The sequence below is a fragment of the Oncorhynchus tshawytscha genome, linkage group LG21 (genome assembly GCF_018296145.1).
Source record: "Oncorhynchus tshawytscha isolate Ot180627B linkage group LG21, Otsh_v2.0, whole genome shotgun sequence".
NCBI classification, from domain to species: domain Eukaryota; kingdom Metazoa; phylum Chordata; class Actinopteri; order Salmoniformes; family Salmonidae; genus Oncorhynchus; species Oncorhynchus tshawytscha.
In genome coordinates, this window is record NC_056449.1 from 6,428,673 (window position 1) to 6,441,103 (window position 12,431).

The 12,431-nt window shown below is 46.9% G+C and overlaps 1 protein-coding gene across 3 annotated transcripts; it reads right to left on the reverse strand.

Moving 5' to 3' along the window:
- Nucleotides 1-481: 481 nt before the first annotated feature.
- Nucleotides 482-11,725, reverse strand: LOC112220791 (wolframin-like). 3 transcript variants are annotated; one of them, XM_042302928.1, is made up of 12 exons: nucleotides 11,527-11,725; nucleotides 10,855-11,008; nucleotides 10,311-10,697; nucleotides 7,818-7,894; nucleotides 7,471-7,615; nucleotides 5,856-6,029; nucleotides 5,582-5,662; nucleotides 5,342-5,499; nucleotides 4,069-4,305; nucleotides 2,943-3,818; nucleotides 1,945-2,709; nucleotides 482-571 (listed from the first exon to the last, which is right to left on the reverse strand). In XM_042302928.1, the coding sequence occupies exons 3-12, from the start codon at nucleotides 10,693-10,695 to the stop codon at nucleotides 524-526; spliced, it is 2,946 nt and encodes a 981-aa protein (XP_042158862.1). In that variant the 5' UTR covers nucleotides 10,696-10,697; nucleotides 10,855-11,008; nucleotides 11,527-11,725; the 3' UTR covers nucleotides 482-523. The 3 variants fall into 3 exon arrangements, with proteins under 3 accessions (XP_042158862.1, XP_042158861.1, XP_024238462.2); XM_042302927.1 differs by having other exon boundaries at nucleotides 10,816-11,008; XM_024382694.2 differs by lacking the exon at nucleotides 10,855-11,008.
- Between the last annotated feature and the right edge of the window lie 706 nt (nucleotides 11,726-12,431).

The window sequence follows — 12,431 nt, forward strand, 5'->3', positions numbered from 1 at the left end:
GTGTCTGTTAAACATCTGTCACTGCAGCCAAATCAATTCTAATATGACCACTATTCCAAATTGCTTTTCATTCATGTATAGTGCTTAAAGTATTAACTGCTGTCTGTGTACTTTGTAGATCCAACAGTCTTCGTATGGCTCAATAGATTTGAAATACATCACTAAGGATTACATGATATCACTAAAACAAATCTCTGTGCGGTAGCCTGGGGAACCACCTAGTGTTAATACACTGTCATTACATACACTAATGACGCAGAATCAGCACTGTGTGTGTGTGTGACCTCTTCTGCTGGACAAGCTGTCCATAGCCCTGGAGAGTGTAAAGATCCAGACTAAATGACAAGATCATGCTCATTAAGGTATACGGACTCTGTGTGTGCGCGCATGCGCGCGAGGGAAAGCGAGATTGCAATAACCTTTCAGGAAGCAGAGATTTCCATTTCCATGATTGGTTTATTAGTCACAGTAGCGTAGAGGGTTACAGTGGTGACATTACAACCTACAAACAGTGACATCATCATTAGAGGCCTGCAGACTGGAACTGTGGGATCAGAACAGGTCCAAACCCCTGCACAGCAGGGAGAAGGAGGGAGGGGTAGAGGGGGGGCGAGGGACAACAGGGCAGACAAGTTAAAGAGGAGCAAAGATCAAGTTGGATACAAGTGCACTTTGATACATGTGAACTAACGGTGTGTGGCGTCACAATAAGGAAGGTATGAAAAAGACAATGATTAAAAGCATAATATTTAAGGAGACAACAGGAACAGTTTAAGTCCATTTGTTTCTCCGACGTGATGAAAATTACGTTCGAAGATAAAACATTTTTTTTTTTAAATTCAATAACTGTAGAATACAAGTAACTAAATAGTTAAACTGAAATAAGGCCTCAAATTGTAAAAAGAACAAAAGTAATGGAACAAAAACCTGTTTGGGCTTCTTGAGGTCAATTTACAGTCTACAAATGATTTAGAACTACGCTCCGACCCCCCCAACCATCCACTGAATGTAAATGGAGACCCCTTATCTACAGTATGCGAGGGTGCAAACAGTAGACCTATATGGTTGAATAGCATGCAAAATGTTAATAAACTTAGTGATCACATTGTTGATTGGTATTATCCCACACTTCTCTGAAATGTTGACGGACTAAAAACACTTGTCTATGAATTAGGAGTTTGAGGCCGTGTGTGTATTTGTGTGTGTGTTTGCATGTATGAAAGTGGTAAGTCTGTGTAAACTGTCTCCCTCCTTTGTAATTAAGTGGTTTAGTTTAGATTCTCCATTATATTATCCCTCGCACACTTTGGCTCAGCAGTTATGAAAAACACTCACAGACACTTATGCCTTGTTTAGCAACACACACAATACTGCTATGTGTCTATGCTGGCTTTACTACGGTAGGGTGTAAAGAACACACAGCCACAGCACTACAAGCAGTTCTATCCCAGTACTGTAGCTACAGTAAAGTGGAAAACATCATGCAGAATCATAGATTTGGGCTCTATTTAATATGCAACGCTGAATCATTACAGATTTCGCAATAGAATTTTAAAAGGTAATTTCCGATTGAGCCGACATATGCAGCGTTTACCGTGAATGCAGTCTCTCCTACAGCGGGACATTGCCTTTAATTTCAATCACGCCGGAAAGCTGAACTTCCGCGATGCGGATTGAATAGAGCCCTTACTGTAGATAGACAGGACGCATGTCTTACTGACAAAACTATTGTGTGTACATTCAGTTCTCCTAGTGTACTTGCTTCCTCCCCATAGTGTACACTCAGCCACTCCCAACAGTGGTCGACATAAGGCATTACTTACAATCCTTAGTGAAATCACTTCTCCTAGTGTACACTTATTGACTCCACAAAGTGTACACTTATTCACTTCTCTACATTGATCCATTGCTCTTCCACCACACTCATCCACCACTACCCCTCACCAGTGTTTCAGCGTCCTGCTCCAGCTGTGCAGTGAGGAAGGGGTTAAAGAAGAAGTCGAACCCAAACTGCAGAGCCCCCTGGGCCGAGCGCCTCCAGTCATGTTCTATCTTATACTGCCTGCCGCTGGGCACGCGGGCGTCTGCACACGTCAGACAGTGAATGGCCTTCAGCTCAAACACAGGCCACTTAGAGCCCAGGCGTCCCTCCAGAACCGTACTGAACTCTACCAGGCTCCCAGCGCTCAGGTGCAGCAACATGGGGCCAAACTCATTACTGGCCCTCAGGACGATGTCCTTGGTGGCGTCTTCGTCCTCTATAATGGTCCCGTTCTTACTCTTCCTCTCCAGGGGCATGCCCAAGGTCACCTCGAACTTGTAGCGGTCGAAGCGCTTCACGTGGCACTCGTGCTTCGCCAGCTTTTTCAGTTTGCATAAGGGGTCTTCTGGAGGGGGCTGGGGTGCAGGTAGGGGCTGGGGAGGGGCAGTGGGAGTGGAGGGGTCGGTGGTGTTGTCACAGAGTGGATAGGCCTCACCGTAGAGACATCTCATCCAGTCCCCTACAAACACAGGGAGTAGGCCAATGACAGACTGGACTCCGTTCTCAATGTTGGTGACGCGGACATATTTGAAGCGCCCTGTCCAGGTGACCCGGTGGCCCTCCAGGTGAGAACACAGGATCTGGGTTTGGGCCATATTGTATTCCTTCCAGGCTTTCGGCCCACACAGGTTACTGTACTCTGGCCACGTGAGGGTGGAGTTATACACCTGTTCAAGACACTTGGTTAAACTTACATTTATTATACAGTTCATGTATTGAACACTTATCATACATTTAGGGAATCCCTTATTTAGTTACATTTGAATACTGTAAATAGTACTCTGCTGACTGCAATTTGAGCTTGTTCTGTCATTCGGTTATTTTCTATTAGGTTCCTACCTGTATTTTGTGTTAATTAGAGCTTTTGGCATAATGTAGCGTAACTAGTTAGTGTGATTACCTTCATGCCCTCGGAGCGGTAGACGTACATCCAGCAGAACAGCACCACAGCACTCAACCACACCAGGATGAGCTTGACTATGCTGCTCCGCGACAGAGACCTCGCCACCACCAGCGGGTTCAGGCTGAACCGCGTCCACAACCGCAACACCACCGGGACCGCGCACACGGTCAGAGTCACCAGCATCTTGGTGATCTCCAGAGCCATGAACCACTGGAGGACCTGGAAGAGCAACATGGCCGCCAAGCCCAAGGTGAGAACAGGCAGGGCGAACAGGAAGAGGAGGTAGCCCACACAGGTCCGAATCAGACCGATGGTGGAGGAGGAGTGGAGCAGGACCAGGCACAACTCACACCAGACGAAGCAGACCATGTAGGGTACGAGGCAGAGGTAGGTGCCCCTGAAGCCCCTCAGCTGGGCCATGCGGAACAGCAGGTAGAACAGGTGCCCGTAGAGAAGACAGGGCACGCCCACGTTCAGAGCCACCATCTCCCCTAGCGGCACCGTCACAAACGTTGTGCCTAACACCCGCAGGAACCAGGCGCTCTCCGGTAACAGCTGTGTCAGGGCACAGACCCCCGATAACACCTCTGTGAGCAGGGCGCGGCGGGCGAAGAGCTCAGCGGAGGCATGGAGGCTGAGGAATGAGGTGACGGTGAAGAACAGAGCCACGGTGGCCAGTTCGGAGCAGGGGATCCAGGTCTTGTCAGCCACGGGGAAGGAGAAGACCACGAAGACCACCGACAGCAGGAAGTAGAGGTAGGGCTCCAGGTGGGTCCAGACAAAATTAGTCTCAGCTTGCTCCAGATCCAGGCCCGGCTCGAAGCGAGACAGCAGGTCTGTCAGTGCCCGGAAGTTCTCCCACGCCTTGGAGTTCTGGAAGAACACCAACAGCTCACATACTGAACAGACATTATTTTATAGCTAACTGTCATGGAATAACTTTAACATAGTAACTGTAGTTACATAGTACTAACCATTTCCAGTCGGTTTTCCAAGAAAATACCAAATGTTAGGTGGTAAGCACTCCCTAAATGAGTGTTCTTGCTAGTTTATTACAGGATAATGTAATTACATAGGTTATCCTCTTTCAGTTCCTCTGTGAAGTGTGTGAAGTGAATCCTACCTGGAAGACGCGCAGTGTGCAGATGACCATGGAGAAGAAGGAGAGGTAGAAGACGAGTAGGGGGATGAGGAAGATGAAGAAGTCGATGGTGAGGTTGCTGATGATGAAGAAGAAGATGAGGGCATTGACGTGGTGAGTGGGGATGAGGGCGCTGAGCCACTGCATGCCCGCCCGGGATGCCCAGTCTATCAGGTGCTCCTTGATCTCCAACAGGGCGTGTAAGGGAAACTTCAACACCTAGAGAGGGAAGGAGAGGAGGGTGCGAGAGAGATTACACATTATTCCAATGCACACTCAGTGGACAGTTTATTAGGTACACCACCCGGTTCGCTCCTACAGATAGTGAGCCACGGGCCATGTGACTCACTATATAAAAAGGCAGACGTCGAGGAACTCAGTTACTGTTCGATTGAACGTTAGAATGGGCAAAACAACTAAGTGACTTTGAGCGCGGTATGAGCGTCGGTGCCAGGCGCGCCAGTTCCAGTATCTCAGAAACGGCCGGCCTCTTGGGCTTTAGCACTCACAACCGTGTCGAGGGTTTACAGAGAATGGTGCAACAAACAAAAAACATCCAGTCAGCGGGGAAAACAGCTCGTTGATGAGAGGGATGGAAGGAGAATGGTAAGAATCGCGCACGCTAACAGGTGGTCCACAAACAGGCAGATAACGTGATCCTTATCATGGATGGGCTATTTGCAACACTGGGCTCCACTCCAATCAGCTAGAAACAAGATCAATCGGCTCAAGTGGGCACGCGATCACCAACACTGGACAATTGCGGAGTGGAGAAACATTGCGTGGTCCAATGAATCCTGATTCCTGTTGCGTCATGCTGATGGCAGAGTCAGGATTTGGCGTAAGCAGCATGAGTCCATGGCCCCATCCTGCCTGGTGTCAACGGTACAGGCTGGTGGCGGTGGTGTAATGGTGTGGGGAATTTTTTCCTGGCATACGTTTAGGTCCCTTGATACCGACACCTTGTATAATCCATGCCCTGAAGAATTCAGGCTGTTCTGGAGGAAAAAGGGGGGTGCGAACCGGTACTAGATGGGTGTACCTAATAAACTGGCCATTGTATATGTGTGTATGACTAAATGCAGTTGTAACATTGATGGTTTGGAAATATTTACTCAATGTTTGTCATGCCAATAAAGCAATTTGAGAGAGTGAGAGAAAATCCATGAGCAAGATAACAAATATAAAATTGTGAATATGTGTGAAGATGTCATGAACACATGCATTCCCAGAGAGAGAAAAAAAAAGTTGAGACCTTCTGATGAAGGGGCAAGTCATCTGGGTTCTTCACAACTTCGTCATCATCGTCATCGTCACCTCCGGCCCCAGCCATAGTGGGACTAGGTGGGATGCCCTGAGCGTACTTCTTAGTGATATCTACAAAGTCATCCAGACCCACGTCGTAGCAACTGACTGAAGAGACACAGAGAAAGAGGGAGGTAGTCTTAACTCACCATTACAATGCCTTTTCCATTTGACATAAACATACACTGACCTTTGCTGGTGACGAGACTTTCCAGAACTCTCCTCTGTTTCTGCGTGGAGCTGGATATGGGGCTCTGGGAGGCAGCGTCACCTTGGGGTGGAAGAATTACAGAGGAACAAACAGTTTAGAAACTAGCTAAATAACATCTAGGCCTCTCAGGTCTCGTCGGTGTTCATGAACACATAATACTACATTATTGTGTGACTGTTGTGTGGCCATATATGTAATGTATGAGAGTGTGTGTGTGTGTGTGTGTGTGTGTGGGGTGTGTGGGGGGGGGTACCTGGTTCTGTGTTGACATGTTCCACGTTCTCCAGCAGCTCAGACACCGCCACCCTTCTCTTCTTCTCTGGGTTGAGCTTCCAATACATGACCAGGGCAGCCCTCCTCACTCCTCTCTCAAACCTCGTCTCAGTACACAGCTTCTTCACCTCCTCAAAGTTCTCCGACGTGATGCCTGATGACAAAACACAACCTTGACGCATCTTACTGAACACCATGCACTGAGACAACCAATCAGTTCAACTGGTTCCACAATCCCAACGACAGTTGACTCCTGATAAGTGCATATCATTTAACGGCATACTCCATTTAACTGCACGCTGTACTTTTTCAGTCCCAATTCAAAGAAGATTCTATTGAATTGCTCTGGATCTCTCCATATATACACACAGTTGAAGTCAGATGTTTACATACACCTTAGCAAAATACATTTAAACTCAGTTTTTCACAATTCCTGACATTTAATCCCAGTAAAAACTCCCTGTTTTAGGTCAGTTAGGATCACCACTCTATTTTAAGAATGTGAAATGTCAGAGAATGATTTATATCAGCTTTTATTTCTTTCATCACATTCCCAGTGGGTCAGAAGTTTACATGCACTCAATTAGTATTTGCTAGCATTGCCTTTAAAATTGTTCAACTTGGGTCAAACGTTTTGGGTAGCCTTCCACAAGCTTCCCACAATAAATTGGGTGAATTTTGGCCCATTCCTCCTGACAGAGCTGGTGTAACTGAGTCAGTTTTGTAGGCCTCCTTGCTCGTACACACTTTTTCAGTTCTGCCCACAAATTGTCTATGGGATTGAGGTCAGAGCTGTGATGGCCAATCCAATACCTTGAATTTGTTGTCCTTAAGCCATTTTTCCACAACTGGAAGTATGCTTGGGGTCATTGTCCATTTGGTAGACCCATTTGCAACCAAGCTTTAACTTCCTGACTGTCTTGAGATGTTGCTTCAATATATCCACATAATTTTCCTCCCTCATGATGCCATCTCTTTTGTGAAGTGCACCAGTCACTCCTGCAGCAAAGCACCCCCACAACATGATGCTGCCACCCCCGTGCTTCACAGTTGGGATGGTGTTCTTCGGCTTGCAAGCCTCCCCCTTTTTCCTCCAAACATAACGATGGTCATTATGGCCAAACAGTTCTATTTTTGTTTCATCAGACCAGAGGACATTTCTCCAAAAAGCACGATCTTTGTCCCCATGTGCAGTTGCAAACCGTAGTCTGGCTTTTTTATGGTGGTTTTGGAGCAGTGGCTTCTTCCTTGCTGAGCGGCCGTTCAGGTTATGTCGATATAGGACTCGTTTGACTGTTTTTTCCAAACTGTTTAAAGGCACAGTCAACTTAGTGTATGTAAAATTCTGACCCACTGGAATTGTGAAACAGTGAATTATAAGTGAAATAATCTGTCTGTAAACAGTTTTTGGAAAAATGACTTGTGTCATGCACAAAGTAGACGTCCTAAACGACTTGCCAAAACTATAGTTTGTTAACAAGAAATGTGTGGAGTGGATGAAAAACGAGTTTTAATGACTCCAACCTAAGTGGATGTAAACTTCCACTTCAACTGTATATACTTCCTGTTTAGTGGATAAGGCCGCACCCCCTCACCTTTCCTAGTTGATAGGCAGTGCTGTAGCATCTTGACGGCATCCTTACGACCCTGTTTGGTGGCCTCTACCAGCCAGCTCACCGCTGTACAGTTGTTCAGCTCCTCATCTCTCTCCTCGGCCAGGGCCAAGTAGTAACGGCCCACCTACACACAGATACAGCATATCATGTCAAATATGTGCTCATTCTTGTCAGACGCATGAAGACCCATTGTAGCTCATATATAGGACTCAGATCTTATTCAATTCTGAGTTCTAATATTTGATTCTATGGTAGGACTTTAAGTTTGCTATGGTGGTCAAACCAGGGTCGACCATGGGAGATGGCTAAGAGGGGTTAGTACTCACCCTAGACTGGGCTTTGGCGTCTCCAGACTTGGCGCTCTCCTCCAGCTCCTCCACACTCAGCTCCTCCTCTGGCTCCTCTACGTAGAGAAAACAGTCATCTGATTGATGTATTCATTTCTTAGAAAGGTTACTGCCAAAGGGGATATTACATGGTGACTGGCAGCATTGATACACACAGAAACATGTGCCGCATAGCATTTGGGAACAAGCATACACCTAATGAACTGTAGTGTTATTCATTATGAACATCCTGTAGACAGGTGGTAACCTCTCACAACAACTGTCCATGTCCCCCCCCCCAAACAGAGGGACCACTTCAGCACACAGACCAACAGTCATTCTTCCTGACCCCCACCCACCGGTCCCTCTACCCATGAGGACCACTATCTGTAAATAAAGCTATAAGTGGTATACTGTATCTGTACATCTGTAATACCTATGTAATAACCCTCTCTGTCATTTGTAATTGGTCGAGTGTCACTAAAGGAGCAGGGGGAACCGTCCGTATGTGCTATGCTGATGCTTTACGTATCCCGTGTCTTTCCTCGCATGCCAGTGATTCCTGCCAGCATGGTGGACATAGCCCAGCCCTGTGCCTCAACCCTAAAAAAAACAACACTTTATTTAGCTCAGTCAACAGCGACACCTTACCCCCATGAATCTACACACTCACGCTCCAACAAACACATTGCATGCACACACATTTATACTGAATCTGCATACACATACAATCTTCATTTATGCTGCTGCTACTCTGTTTATCATATATCCTGATGCCTAGTCACCTTATCCCTGTACATATCTACCTCTATCACTCCAGTATCCCTGCACATTGTAAATACGGTATACCTAACTGAGGAACTCAATTTAACCTTGCGCAATACCCTAGATGCAGTCGCACCCCTAAAAACAAAAAAACATTTGTCCCTCTAGTGGTGTGGGGGCTGTGCTTTGGCAAAGTAGGTGGGGTTATATCCTGCCCGTTTGGCCCTGTCCGGGGGTATCGTCGGACAGGGCCAGTGTCTCCCGACCCCTCCCTTCTCAGCCTCCAGTATTTATGCTGCAGTAGGTTATACGTCGGGGGGTCTTATCCGGTGTCCTGCGTGAATGTAAGTATGTTCTCTCCAATTCTCTCTCGGAGGAGGAGGACCTGAGCCCTAGGACCATGTCTCAGGACTACCTGGCCTGATGACTCCTTGCTGTCCCCAGTCCACCTGGCCGTGCTGCTGCTCCAGTTTCAACTGTTCTGCCTGCGGCTATGGAACCCTGACCTGTTCACCGGACGTGCTACCTGTCCCAGACCTGCGGTTTTCAACCTTCTACAGACAGCAGGAGCGGTAGAGATACTCTGAATGATCGGCTATGAAAAGCTAACTGACATTTACTCCTGAGGTGCTGACCTGTTGCACCCTCAACAACCACTGTGATTATTATTATTTGACCCTGCTGGTCATCTATGAACATTTGAACAGCTTGGCCATGTTCTGTTATAATCTCCACCTGGCACTTCCAGAAGAGGACTGGCCACCCCACATAGCCTGGTTCATCTCTAGGTTTCTTCCAAGGTTCTGGCCTTTCTAGGGATTCTTTCCTAGCCACCGTGCTTCTACACCTGCATTGCTTGCTGTTTGGGGATTCATGCTGGGTTTCTGTACAGCACTTTGTGACATCAGCTGATGTAAGAAGGGCTTTATAAATACATTTGATTGATTTGATTATTGGAACGGACCCTGTAAATCGCTTCTTACTTTCTCGTATTCTTCTTACCTTTTATTTATTGTGTGTTTTTGTTCTACTTCCATGTTATTTGTAATATTACATTGATATTGGTAACTGCACTGTTGGGTTTAGCGCTTGCAAGAAAGTAATTTCACTGTACTTGTGCGTGTGACATAAAAATGTGAAACTTGGTCTACTCTGCTTGGTAAATTCTGTACCTTATGTGTTGTATCAGAGATACAGTACACCTGAATCAGCCATACCAAGCATTGAGAAAGGAATTGGCTTTCCATTCAGGCTTTTCCCAGTAGTACCAGAATAGCTTGGAGAGAAGTAGATGGATAGGAGGATAGGGGTAGGAGAGATGTTTTTCTGCCTTACACAGCAACCGGACTGACTACTTTACATGATCTGGTCAACGTCTGCTATTGTCATGGAGATTGTGGCACGTTCCACAGAGGGAGAGGCTCTGATTGGTGGGTAAGGGTGGGGCGGAGAGGATGAGGCAGGAAGTGAAATACAGAGTCACCATTAGAGCCGTGTGCCCTACCCCAAAAGCCATAATAGGCAAACAGACAAAGCAAAGGGGTTAGATTAGGGATGTGGTATGTTTTTTTATTGTTGTGTGAACTTTTGTGCACGAAGGGGGATGTCCTTGATTGCACTTAGTTTTAGGGTTGGAGTGATTGTGTTGGGTTGTGTTACAAAGCCCTTAGCAGGGGTCCAGAGCTCTGTGGTCAATGTGTGTGTGTGTGTGTCTTTGACTGTACTCACCTGGCTCAGCTATTGAAGCCTGTCGTACAGGGGTAGTAGGGTGCATGCCAGGGGTAACACCAGCAGCACCAGCCCCCCTCCTCTCATCCGGAGCCCTGCTGGCTGCATTGAGCTGGGATCGTCCCGCCTGGGAGACAGGTCTGACTGGCTGCCGCAGGGGGGAGGCAGGAGGGATGGAGAGGGAAGACGCAGGGGGAGAGAGAGGGGGGGCAGGACAAAAAGGTCTGGAAGGTGAGACTGGAGAGGTCGGGGGCGATTTAGGCAGGGGCACAGTGGGTCTAGTGTCCGGGGTAGATTTAGGGGTAGGTGGGGAAAGAGAGGAGGGTGGCGGAGAGGAAGGGGCAGGTTTCGGGGTGGTTGGGGTGTTGGCGAGTGATGGTTCCATGCCTGAAAAACAGAGGAAGATAAAACAATTTGCCGCTGTCTGGCTAAATTAGTTTGAACCTTTATAAGACAGAGCTTTTCAGAATCATTAAAAAAAATATTTAAAAAATCATGCCAGTACTCAATCATGGAAGCAATAGCCTGTGCATGAGGGTCGCACCAGCTGCGTGGAAGCACTTGTCTGTTCACACAGCTACAGCAGAGTACGGCCAGGGGGCAGAGAGAGTGAGGAGGACGCAACAGCTGCATGGCACAATCCTCTTCTGCTCCAATCACTCAACTGTCACTGCCAAAGGGAGCCCATAGCTTCCCTTCTGGACAAAGTGTTAAAAAGTGTCTCTCGACCAAACAACATGCCGCTGTGTCACTTTCAGTGTTTTTCATGATTCTCTCCCCCCCCCCAAATATGGTCCAAGTTCTTTTATCCAGAACTAACAAATGAAGAGCCTAAGCCAATTCGATTTTAGGCACCAAAATAAGAAGCTACTACCACTATTATGAACAGGGTGACAGGTTGGCATGCAAGAGATGGAGGCACCATCACGTGTTCTGCTGCAATGCAGGGGATTTCCCCAAGCCAATGACTTTGATTTGACCGGTGGAAAGTATAATAAGCAAATGGACTCAGTCAGGTGACTCATTGTTTTAGACAACATTTAAAATTTAAAAAAAGTTGGTGACCAGTTTAAAATATAATGCGAAACACGCGCCTGTCGCTGTAAAAATGACTAGCTATTCTTTAATCAATGCTAAATTGTGACAGTCAACTGGCAGTTCTTCCTACGGACAATACAGCATGTCCAAAACAAACATGTCAGCGTCATTCTCTCACCTTCGCAGTCAAAGACTCGATCTGTGTTTCATCTAGTCGACAAGAAGCTACTAGAAATGTCCCCGATGAAGTTGTTCAGGGTCTCCTCTCATTCATCCCTTTCACTTTTTACAGTTCGGTGCCACAAGCGCATCTGTGATCAAACTCCACTTACAGCGAGGAGAGAACTCTTCCAGCTGTCATAATAAACGCCCACTTTATGTGTTATGATTGGACGTTTTTTTGTGACGCCTTCATCTTCTTTTAATATGATTGGCTACTGATACAGGAAATCGACATTTCCCTAGCTTTCTCTTTCAGGCATCACTAGTACACCCTCGAAATGTTGTCGCGCAAAGAATAGGTTGATAGGATGACGTCTTTATATATTTTCATGACATGATTTATGTGCCATAGCCTACATGCATCGATAAGAACTATACATCATACGTTCATGCACGCATAAAATGTAAATGCGTTAGTCACACCATGCCATAAGAATTACGCTGTAAAAACATGTCTAGAGATTCTCCCTATGTAAACATTCCACTGAAGTTTACATAGCTTCATGCTCGATTGCTCTTCCTGGCTACTTCCTCATGTGGCTGTCTCCTTGTTCGCAGGGAATTGCCAATGTCCGAGCCTTGAGCTGATGCTGAGCCCGGCGACAATCACCGAGGTGTCTCGTATCGTCTACCACGGGTTCGCTTTCGTCCCGGTGCCCACCTCGGCCGCCGCGACATTGCACCTGGCGCTTGCCTCGCAGGTGATTCCGGGAACACCTCCCACGTGTCGCCTTCATCAATGGGGCACCTGTCACCTTGTCCTTCCAGAATGTGGACAGTCAGTAGAGGTGGGTCGGGGAGTGAGTGCCAACTTTAAAAAGAATAATAATACGTTACTGCAATGCACGTTTTAAAACAGCG

Bases quoted from the DNA above. Each gene is read 5' to 3' on its own strand.
- LOC112220791 (XM_024382694.2), bottom strand. From the start codon at position 10,695: ATGGAACCATCACTCGCCAACACCCCAACCACCCCGAAACCTGCCCCT. The intron at 7,616-7,817 runs GTGAGTACTAAC...ATCTGTGTGTAG, and splicing joins ACGCCAAAGCCCAGTCTAGG to GTGGGCCGTTACTACTTGGC. The intron at 2,710-2,942 runs GTAATCACACTA...TGTCTTGAACAG, and splicing joins ACCGCTCCGAGGGCATGAAG to GTGTATAACTCCACCCTCAC.